The following is an 11,827-nucleotide window of genomic DNA, read 5'->3' as shown; positions in this document are numbered from 1 at the left end:
CGTTCTATCTTTATAAATTTAGCGAAACCTTGAAAATATACACATAAAAGTGCTTTAAAAAATTAAAATATTTAAAAATTTTTAACTATTTAAAATAAAAAATATGATTTTTTTTTTCTTAAAATACTATTATTTTAAATACTTTTTTTAAAATATTTTTTCCCTTCCCCATTGCATTTTGGCAAACAGGAGGGGGAATGAAATGTTCAGTTGTCCACGGGCGCTATAAACCCTAACTACACCTCTGCTGGCATCAGGTAATACTAAGCCCACACCTGGGGACCACTTGGCGCTACCCATCTTTACCAGCACAATTCTCAGACCAAAGTTTTTTTTAGGGCAGTTGAACCTCTGATCCTTTGGTAAACTAAAAAGGCAGCATGAATTCACTCTTCCCAGTTTGGCACATCTAATGGGTTGGTGGGCACTGACTGACCTCCTGAAAGTTCGACTTTAGAAGAACAACATTATACGCCCCTGTCAGTCACGGATGATGTGTTACTGCCTCACAGGTTAGAATGAAATGACTTTCCCCTGCTATTCCTGCTTTGCCAGAGTTTTAAATGACAACTTTTCTCCTGACTTGCAACTGGGCACTGCCCTCTACCAGGCTGAAAGTGTCCACCCTCTTGCTAACGCTCTGTGGCTTCTTTCTCACAGGCATCTGCCTTCTGCTTGGTCTCCTTTTCTCAATTGCTGTTGAGTGGGAAAGGCCAGAACAGTTCAAATAACAGTTTGCCCAAAGCACTTCTTCATATTTATTAAATACAGAAAAATCTAAAGTTAGACAACTTAAAACTCCAGTAGATAAAAAATGAAATACAAAAAGTTACTAAATTCAAAGAATTAAAACAAAGATATTTAAAAACACAAAGTGGAAATTCTACAAATGGAAAGTTAAAATCTCAAATCAAAAGCTGGAAAACTGAGTCACATTGAAAGAAATTGAAAGATCAAAGCGGAAATGGCTGAAAACTCACCCACCGAATACACAAAATGCCAAAACCAACTGCAACAATCAGTAGGGCTCTTCAGGTCATACCTACTGAGTGGGAAAAGGGACTGGAACCAAATTAAAAAGACTGAAATGTGAACAGAGGACAAATCACTGAATGTGTTGAAACTACAAAATGTACACAAACTGAAAAACAAGATGAAGCAAAGACAATCTTAACAGCCGCTGTGCTTGTCAAACATGGGGTAGTTGGTAAGTACAACTAGGAGTTGAAATATGTTAAGCATAATAATACTTTGGCACAAAATGTAATTTGACATTTACGTCTATAATCAGAGATTGATCTAACTGTAAAGCACGCTGCGTTTTTTAAGTGGCGGCGCCGGTTTCGCTCAGATTTTATGTCGTTCTTAGAAGAGCAGGGCTGCGTGACGTCATTTAATTCCGTCAGAGGAAATCTGCAGAATCTGCGAGAGGCGGTGCCGGAAAATCCTCTCACGTCAACGAGGCTAAAGTCCGTGGTTTATGCATGTGTCATCCTGACCCGTTAAAGTAAAACTGGAAACATTACTAGGCAGGTTTGATTTTACGGATTAACAAGTGAGTTGTGTTCGACTGAAACCAGCTCAAATTTATATTTCATTGCCGCTATGTATAGAAACGCTGTGCCTAACCACGTGATGTATTTCAGCCGCCCGTTATCATTGGCTGGTAATGAAAAAAACATTGCTGGCCATCTGAGTTTGGTGCCATTGGGATTGATTTCTAATGATCCGTAGCTCTTGTAACTGCATGACGTCGTATTATTCCGACTCTTATCTAGTATTTGTTTTAATGAATTTCAAAGAGGGGAGAGTCTGCAGTGTGGCGTTGAACTACTACCGTTTTAAAACTACAATTCCCGGCATGCCCTGTTTCCCCTTTCGTCTGCTAATCCATGACGTCAAAGGGGAGTTCTAGCTGCGCTGGATTAACAGCTGCTCGCAAAGAAGGAAAGTGACGAGAGCGACGAGACTAGTCAAAACAATCAGAAAAAACAGGAAAATCGAGCAGCTGGGCCCAGATTCTGGCCTTACTATCCTGACCGGAGCAGCCGAGGTCTCGTAGTGGGTGCGTGCGTGCGTACGTGTCCTTTACTTTCCTTGCGGCGGGGGCTCCTTTGTGGGTCACCCCTCACCTAGAGGGAGTGAGTGTGAATGGGGCTTTCATGGTCTCGCATATAGGCTAGGCGCGATCATTTTAACTACTTTAGGGAAACGATAAGGATCCTAGAGGGGAATCCTTATCTGCTGCGTGGCGGCCGTCAGACTACTCGCCGTGGGAACCAAGCGCTTCAATTGCGCTGTCTCTTACAATCCTACTAATGGCACGGCTTCGTGCATACATTCCCCAGACTAGATTTGTGGGTTTTATTACTTGTATTGAATTATCTGAAGTGTGCCAGAACGCTCGTCTTTTTTTATATAATGTACAGTATTTGCAGGACTCTTGCGTAACATTTGCTACTGAGATTTTTCCATCCCTGGTCATACAGCGACCCCTTGTGGCTGTTAATCTTCTTTCCAACAGTTCTCAGTCAAACGTCAATTATATTCTTGCGAATAACGTGCGATTTCAGAAACATTCAGAATCATTGAAGACGTTTTTGTTTTGTCCATCGTCTTGATAAAGAACACAGTTTTCCAAAGATTCTTTTATAAATTAGTACAGTTGTGCGCACAATTATAGAATGTACCCTTTTTATATAATATCTTGACATAGCATCCTACAAAGGCAGTTTTCAAGTGCAGTATTAATTGCACGGTTGTATAATTTCTGTGTTTTATGTGGCACGTTAGCACAAAAGGTGCTTTACAGGTAAACTCCAAATGTTTGTCTGAATCTGGTCTCCTGGAGCTTTGATGCAGCATTGCTTTTGTACAGTCTGAGGTTATAGCCGCAGTGTGAACAGAAAAAGTAGCAGCTGTATGAGGGTCCCGCTGTAGAATATTGACTGTCGCAAGTTTGCCCTGGTAGTCATCTCTTGAAGATTACTTAACGGTTTGTAAGAGTCCACTAGGGTCTTAAGTCATCTGAAGAGTGTGGGCGGCATTGTCGCTTTACAGCATTTGAACCCCCTGTTCCCCTACTAGTGAGCCTTCCTGGTCAGGTTCCCTGTTTTGTTTTTTTATCAGCCTGATTAGTGACACTAAATTGGCCTCGTGTAAGTCACTGTGCCTAGTGGTGCACCAGTGTACCATCCGGGGTCAGTTCCCACCTCATTCCTGTGAGGCCCTGCTGAATGAATATGATGAGGCAGACATACATTTTGGGCCACAAAATCTAAGTGAAGGTCTAAAAGAAAAATCATTGAGATGTAAATAATTGGTCATTCAGGGGTAGCCGGCACAATGCATCCTCTGGATATGGACCACAGCTGGCTGATGAGGCTAATTCGACATTTGTCCTGTGTCATTTCCAGTTGTTTCCATGAAATTCGCCTGTCTGACACGGAGTGCTATCGAATGCCACTTCGGTTTCTTTAATGATATTTCCAAGGCTTTTTGCCTGTGTTTATATTTGAAGAGACTGTGTGAGGACCTCGGTCAGCATGGGACAGGTTTACAATGAGATCAAAGTGCAAAGCGTGTGTGTTTGAGCGCCAAAGCCGTATGCCTCTATGCTTTCTTTCTCTGTCCTCAGGGGTCCTGCACAATGAACGTGGGCACGGCGCACAGTGAGGTGAACCCCAACACGAGGGTCATGAACAGTCGTGGCATCTGGCTCTCCTATGTCCTGGCCATTGGCCTGCTGCACATCATTCTCCTTAGCATCCCATTCGTCAGCGTGCCCGTGGTCTGGACGCTGACCAACCTGATTCACAACACAGTGAGTAAACTGACCCAGACTGACCACAATCTACTGACCTTCTAGCTAGGTGGTACCAGGCTGAAGAGCCATCTGACCCTCTAGGTAACTAACACCTGCTGTGCACAAGGACTGCCAACATCTGACTAGCAGGAATGTCATGGGCCTACTCCCTAGCGGGCATTGGACAGCAACAAAGAGAACATTTATTTCTATTACAGATCTACATCCAAAAGTGTAGTTCAAATAAAAGAAGAATTATAATTACAAAGATAATATTTAAATAAATAAGAAGAGTCTCTAATGGAATTAGACATAAATGAATTTAATGCAGGATGGTTTTAAGTTTCTAATAGTTACAATGGCCGTGGGCAGTGTCCGATTTGATAATTACCAAAAGCCTGCCAGGCCCTTTAATGGACATTTGGTGACCTTCTAGTTAGATCCTACTGACCACAAGGATTTGCAAAATGAAACCCTCCAGTTAACATAATGACCACAAGATGGCCAAAATTCAACCTTCCAGTGAACATCTGCTAACCAGCAGTTAACACATACTGCTAAAATATGACCCTCAATAGTTCAGAGTTACTGACCACAGGACTCCTGAGATCTAACCCTTTAGATTTTACCTGCCAAGCACAATGAATGTCCTTCATTTAGCACTTAATGTCCACAAGGTCAGCAGTTGCAGGACTTCCAAGTTCACAGTTGTTGTCTTTAAGAACTGCCAGAGTCTAACCTTCTTGTTAGCATCTAATGGCCACAAGAACTGACCCGCTAGTTAACACCTAATGATCCGAAGAACTGCTAAAATCTGACACTCTAGATGACATCTAGTAACCGCCACACGCACTGGCACTGCTAAAATTAACAGCTCTGGCCCTTAAGAACTGCCAACATATGATCCTATAGTTAGAAACTACTGACCACATGGACTGCTGAGGTCTGACCCTCTACTTATAGAAGTACTCCACCCAAAACTGGTATTTTTATATGTCACTAACCCGGTGTGGTTTGCAGTGATGGCCGAGAAAAACTTCTAATCTCATCTTTTCATGCGGAATGGAGATAACAAGGTTTCTGGTAGAACCGGGGTTTATAGTGGCCTACGCTGGACAACTGCAAACAAAGCAAAAAAGTCAGTGAAAAAACTTCCACGTTACTTGTGTCCCATAATCCTCATGTCAAGTCGTCCAGTCGTTGTGTTTGCATGAACACTTTCAAGAACAAAAATGGAACGCGGTCAGACATGAACAAGCACTTGAATCGGAGACCTCCTCTGAATATTCACCTGACCACACACACCAAATCCCCTAAAGTTTAAATTTGTGGCCACATTTATATTCCAGGCAGTGACCCACAACTGGAGTGCATCGGGATTATTTAGCGGTGGTCTGTGAAACTGCATGGCTGAGTTGACCAGAAACATGTGGGATATTCACAAGTGCAAGGCATCTTCTCCAACTGCTAATGTCTTCCCTTTCCTTTAACTTTGAATCTTTAGTTGTACTCCCCTCTCAGTGCTTGTTGATATCGCATAAAGCACAATGTTAGGAAATGAATAAGCTGTTACTGGGGTGGACTCCTGACCAATGAATGAGGCAGGGAGGCGGGTCTTCGATTTAAATCCACGTTCACATTTGATCACATTCCTTTTTCTTTTTTTTAATTATATTTAAGTAGAAATATATGCATTTGAGGGCGGCACGGTGGCACAGTGGTAGCTCTGCTGCCTCGCAGTTAGGAGACCTGGGTTCGCTTCCCGGGTCCTCCCTGCGTGGAGTTTGCATGTTCTCCCCATGTCTGTGTGGCTTTCTTCCAGGTGCTCCGGTTTCCTCCCACAGTCCAAAGACATGCAGGTTAGGTGGACTGGCGATTCTAAATTGGCCCTAGTGTGTGCTTGGTGTGTTTGTTTGTGTGTGTTTGTGTGTGTGTCCTGCGGTGGGTTGGCACCCTGCCTTGTGCCCAGTGTTGGCTGGGATTGGCTCCAGCAGACCCCCATGACCCTGTGTCCAGATTCAGCGGGTTGGAAAATGGATGGATGGATATATGCATTTGGGATGTTGTGGTGAGCATATGACAGGATGACTTGATGTGGATTATGTCATGGATGTTTTCAAAATTGTTTGCTGTTATCCTGCAATGGTCACCACAGACACCATTCAAGCCAAAACTTTGTGTCCTCCGTTCTCCATGAAAACATGAGACTAAAAACTCAGCAGGTCAGGTTAGGTCAAGTTGGGGAGCTTGCACTGGTATAGCAGGTTGCTGCACCCACCACATGACAAAACAGCTCAGGATCCTGGTTGGTAACCCCCCAGGCAGACATGTGATCCAGTCCCACCCCTTGGAAATGACCCTCTACCTGCCACAGTCAGGTGTTACGTGGGTGTCCCCTTGGCCTGGACCAGCCACTCAGGTCCTCAACAATAAGCCAGACCACCCTCGGGGAAACGCGTCACATGGCCGCAGTGCCGTAACTGATGCTTTCTCACAATGGAGGTAATGTGCCTCATTTGGGACTCGGCCATCACTAAAAACTACCGGGGGTAAGTAACATATAAATTTTATTATCCAACCCGCTATATCCTAACTGTAGGGTCACAGGTGTAGTCTGCTGGAGCCATTCCCAGCCAACACAGGGCAAAAGGCAGGAAACAAGCCCCGGGCAGAGCGCCAGCCCACCTCAGTGTGTATATATATATATATATATATATACTGTATATATATCAATTATGTGTGGAGTATTCCTCTAATACTACTACTACAAAAGCTAACTCCATAATCTACCCATAGTAATCATAAGGACTGTCTCAATTTAGCATTTACTTTAATGCTATTTTTATTTTTTTGCATCACCATGTTTGCTTTATCAATTATTAGTACCTTATACTGCAATGCCACTTTGCTTGTTAATAATCATGATAGTTGCCATTTTCTTAACGGCATTTCATGGCCACGGCCCTGATGTCGACAGTTGCTTTGGCTGTTGCCAGCACATGACATCAGCTCTCAATTACTATTTAAGATATCAGAGCCCACCCTGGATAACGTTTCTTAATAGAAATCAAAGCTATTCTCACAGATTTGGTTTAATCAAAGGTTAGGTATGACAGTTTTTTTTTTTTTTTAGAATTTCATTTTTCTTTTTTTTCGGAGACCTTTCTGGCCTTGATCGCCGCTCAGCCTCCTGGCTATTCTCTATGAGGTTCCTTTTTTGGTTAGGCCGTCATCTTCAGACACATCTTTCTTTTGGCTTTTTGTCCTCTTCTGCCATTATTCTGATGATGAGAAGATCACCAAAGTTAGTAGTTAACACCTGCTGCAGAAACCTAGCGCCCTTTTTTAGCACCTCCTGCCTACAAGGTCTTCACAATTCTTTACCCTGTTATTGACATCTGAACTCTACAAGTCCTACTAATATTGGACCGCCTGCTATTACTGGCCTAATAGGCAGCAGAAGTCTGACCCTCTAGCTGTGACTTTCTGGACTGTAATAAGATGACCTTCTAATTAGCACCTAATGTCCACAGGTGACGTAGCTTTTTAGTTAGGACCTAGCAGTCACCAGGACCACTGAAATTTGAGCCTCTAGTCAGCACACCACTGATTTTTCAGGGCTGATCAAATCTGCACCGACTGCTATTTGTCCATCCTTTCCCGGCAGGGCATGTACATCTTTCTCCATACGGTCAAGGGGACCCCCTTTGAGACACCGGACCAGGGCAAAGCTCGACTCCTGACGCACTGGGAGCAGATGGATTATGGTGTCCAGTTCACCGCCTCTCGGAAGTTCTTGACCATCACCCCCATTGTGCTGTACGTGTCAACATGAACATCAAGCTGAACAGGCTTGCACTGTCTGTCTTGCCTTCTGTATACACTGACAAGCTGGCCAACATGTTTTCTCTTTTTTGTTTTGTTTTTTTTTTTGTGTTTTTTTGTACTTACAGGTACTTCCTGACCAGCTTCTACACCAAATACGACAGGATCCATTTTGTCATCAACACGCTGTCCTTGCTAACTGTTCTCATTCCTAAACTTCCTCAGCTGCATGGCGTCCGCTTGTTTGGTATTAACAAATACTGAAAGCTCGGACTGTTTGCCCTGTGGGTTTACACTCAGGTGGACAGGCGATCCCTCCTAGGAAAAAGAGGCAAGAAGACTCTTCTGGGGTGCACCCTCATCGGGGTCCAAGCAGGAGTCAAGCGGTACAATGAGAGCAGCCTGTTGGTTCTCCTGCTATGTGTTCTGTCCACGCTTGGCTGGCTCGTGAGCACAGAAAGTAGGCTGATGGTTGCACTCTGTGATGAGACAAGCAGTTGCAGTCTTCCTTATTTATATATATATATATATATTTTTTTTTTAACTTAAGTTTATTATGTAGTAAACTGTTTAGCCAGAAATTAATGCTGAGGAGGCTATTGTCTCAGAGTCAGGGAGCAGACACTTGCATCAAGCTACTTTGGGGCTAAGCAGTCAGTCAAACAGGCTTAATAATATCTGATGCCCTCTATAAAGCTTTTTTATACTCCTTATGAAGTCTCTCCTCTAAAAGGTACGCGGGATGACCAATGAAGCCTGCTTCCTAAAAGGTATGGGGTACTATGGCCTATGAAGCCTGGCCACTTAAAGAATTCATGGCGTATCCCCTAAAAGTCTGGCACATAACAGATACAGGGAGTGTAGTCTGTGAATCCTTGTGTCCATTAAGGTGTGTGAACTGTGAAGCCTGCTGGCTGTTAGGGACAGTGGGTGTGGCCTGTGATTAATTTCAGCTCTAGATGGGGTGTGGCCTTTAATTGCTGCTGCCTGTTAGGGACAGCGGGTGTGGCCTGTGATTGCTGTCAACTAGAGATGGGGTGTGGCCTTTAATTGCTGCTGCCTGTTAGGGACAGTGGGTGTGGCCTGTGATTGCTATTAGCTAGAGATGGGGTGTGGCCTATGCTTGCTGCTATCTGTTAGGGAGAGTTGGAGTGGTCTACAGTTGCCAGTATCTACCAGGGGCAGTAGATGTGGCCTATGATTATTGCCTTTGGCCTGTAAATGTTGCATTCTATTAAATACGGTGGGTGTGACCTTTGAATGCTAATTTTAATTAGGCACAGTGGGTTTACCTGCTCACAGCGTAAAGCAGGTGTATTGATTATATTGTGTATGAAGACTGGCCAATGAGTGTGGCCTGTAGATGTTGATTTGTAAAGAGGTGTGCCCTCACCTGGAAGGGGGCAGGTATTTTAAAATCTTTGCAAAGACTAGCCTCTAAGATGAACCGGACATCGGGCTGCCCATTTTTAAAGCAGGTATGTGCTGAAAAGCCTAGCAATAGTGTGGCTTCAGACTAGCTGGGGAGTGGTCTGGAAGTTCAGTTTGCAGGCTTCATTTTAAAAGGTACAGAGGGCGTGGCCTCAACAAGAAAAAGGGGTGTGTCTTATAAATGCTGTATGTTTGGTACAAGCTCAGCTGCTTTAAAATGCTGAGTATGCTAGATGTGGCCTCATTGGGACAAGGGGGCATGTCCCATAAAGAGAGTGGTCTCGTGTCTCAAAGGTACAGGGGTGTGGCCTCAATGTTAAAAGGTACGTATTAAGGCCCTGTCACATTACACGACTTTTCCAGTGGTTTTGCAGGTGTTGGCTTAATTTAGATATCCTTAGCAAGCTGGATGCAGTCATGTAGTCTGACACCCCCAGCCACTCGTTCCAATTAGTCTGGAAATCCCCCCCGTCAAAATCAAATAAGTATTAACTTGTAGGGTTGGGTCCTATGTGTATGAGTGCCAATGAGTGCTCACTGGGTGGTACAATTCATATCATGCATGGTGTCGCATGTTTTAAGTACCATGACAGAATGAAGAAAAAAAAAAAAAACCAAATAGGTAGAAATTGTGGCTGAACTTTGCATGGGCACTGGCTCCATTAGGCAGCACGTTATTTAAAAGGGGCCAGCTTGTGGTACTTTGTCACCCATTTGTCTTAATAAGACCTACCTTGCCATAATCAGTTGTGTAATCTGACATCCTCAGCAGCTGAAGTCGTCAAGTTTGACATCCCCTCCTACTAGGAGTCACGTAAAGTAACATCAGCTTGAGAAAGAAGTGTCATCAGTGTGATGATCGGGTCTGGCTGCTGTCTGAATGAGAGGACGCCTTACCTTTGTAAGGCCTTGCATAGCCTGTACCGTTTGTTGTTAAAAAGAATGAGTGGTCTTCCAGTGCCCATGCTGGACTGGTATGACGGCCTTTATCCCAGTACTCTTCCTCGAGAGGTCTTTGTCGGAGAAGATGCGATTATTTTGTAACAGTCTTGGTACATACAGTGACTTATATTAAAGTTCATTATTCGTGTATGGACTGTGTGTGTGTCTCTGTCGAGCGTTCTATGATACCCAAGCTGCCACTGTCTATACTGTATACATTTTGTCAGGCAGAGGCAGGACAGAATATTGAATCAAATAATTAAAAAAAAAGAAAAAGCACTTTGTCCCCACGCATCCATTTGTATTGATTCATGAAACGGGCAGTGCGACGTCTGTTCAAATGGATTGAGTACAGGAACGCAGGGTAACACACCGACTAAGGCTCTGCTCTTTTGAAATGCCAGCCACTTCTTCATTTATATGCCATTTCTCACTATCATGCAGCCATCCATCTTCTAAACTTATTTAACCCTGAGCAGAATCGTGGGGACACTGATGCTAATCGGGCACAATCACTAGATAGGGTACCAGTCCATCTCTGGGTCAGGTTAGCATCGCCAGACCACCTAACCTGCATGTCTTTCTGTGTGTTCACTGTAGGCGGGCACTGCCAAGCAGTGTGTGCTGTGAGGTTCGGCCTTCTCCAGCACTGCAAGCTCTTCCAGAATCATGTCAGGTCTCAAGTGCCCAGGCAGTGGTGGAGCGCTTGCATTGCTCAGCCAGTAGAGGGCAGCAGAGGGTTGCAGATGGAGTGGCTCAGCTTTACAGCAAGTGGGTTACCTGCGGCAGGCTTTATTATTCCAGAGGGAAATTTGTTTGCAGTAGGAATGTATAAACATTAGACATTGTTCCATAGATACTAGAAATAAGCCAAGAGACAACAAAAAAAGATATTCAGCACACACATGCACACACCTGGGATTCTCATATTTAAGACTATTGAATTCTAACAGAGCACTGTAAATACAAAAATTGGTAATCATCAGAGCCCCTGCAGGCACTAGAATTCAAATTACTTACAGTCCTGGGAATAAATGAGCTCTTAAAATTGCTGCTTTAGAGTCTTTAGAAACTGAAAATGCCACCTGAGGACAACAGTTGAAACTTCGGGAATGGAGAAAGTTAGCCGGCTGACGCCATCGAGCTGGCCTTCTTCATAACCCAGTGGGCATCTACAGCAGGGCAGAGATGAAATTAAAAGAAATATGGCAGACCCAAGGCACCGGGTCTGTCCTAGGCAGAGCTAACGATTAGGGAGTCCCGTTGGTGCACCCATATGAGAGACGTCACATGCAGTGGTCCTGTGCACTGCCCACCAGACTGCGGCTGACTACTTCCATACTTACATTTGGACATATTGCCTGGGGAACCATTACCCATTATGACAAAGGTGGCGCGTCATGCCCAACCCCTACTACTTGCTCTCATGCTCCACTACTGCTGTGCCACCCTGCCTCCTAACAAAGCAGTTATTTTATCGAACGCCACGGAGTACCAAATATAGCAATATGGCCTCTGGCGCTACGCCTGCAGGTCAAGGCTTTTAGCAATTAACATAAAAAAAAAAAAAAATGAAGTGCACTTGACTTCCAATATGAGCTCCACAAAGTGCCACCCTCTCTCATTGGGCTTTTGACCAGAGGAGCTCATCGATGCCCATCATGACGAGTACCCCTTGGAGCTCAGGGAGGCACAGGTGGGTACAAGGGGTACTGGACATGCCGGGCTCAGTAGCCTGTCGCTGGCGGGGATTGATGGGCAACCCTTTACTGCTGCCCAGGGTTAGTAAGAGAAGCGTTTGCAGTCATCAATGGGGTGCGTGCG

General features: G+C 44.3%; 1 protein-coding gene across 2 annotated transcripts; it reads left to right on the top strand.

The window, feature by feature from the left end:
* Nucleotides 1–1,901: 1,901 nt before the first annotated feature.
* LOC120517472 (ORM1-like protein 3) lies at nucleotides 1,902–10,153 on the top strand. Of its 2 annotated transcripts, none has more exons than XM_039739811.1 (4): nucleotides 1,902–2,065; nucleotides 3,638–3,823; nucleotides 7,473–7,624; nucleotides 7,759–10,153. In XM_039739811.1, exons 2-4 carry the CDS (start codon nucleotides 3,650–3,652, stop codon nucleotides 7,892–7,894), a joined length of 462 nt encoding a protein of 153 aa, XP_039595745.1. In that variant the 5' UTR covers nucleotides 1,902–2,065; nucleotides 3,638–3,649; the 3' UTR covers nucleotides 7,895–10,153. The 2 variants fall into 2 exon arrangements, with proteins under 2 accessions (XP_039595745.1, XP_039595746.1); XM_039739812.1 differs by having other exon boundaries at nucleotides 1,902–2,077.
* The last annotated feature ends 1,674 nt before the right edge of the window (nucleotides 10,154–11,827 follow it).

Source organism: Polypterus senegalus, chromosome 17 (genome assembly GCF_016835505.1).
Source record: "Polypterus senegalus isolate Bchr_013 chromosome 17, ASM1683550v1, whole genome shotgun sequence".
NCBI lineage: Eukaryota > Metazoa > Chordata > Cladistia > Polypteriformes > Polypteridae > Polypterus > Polypterus senegalus.
Note: the sequence above shows the minus strand (reverse complement) of the source record. Positions and strands in the feature narration are given on the sequence as shown.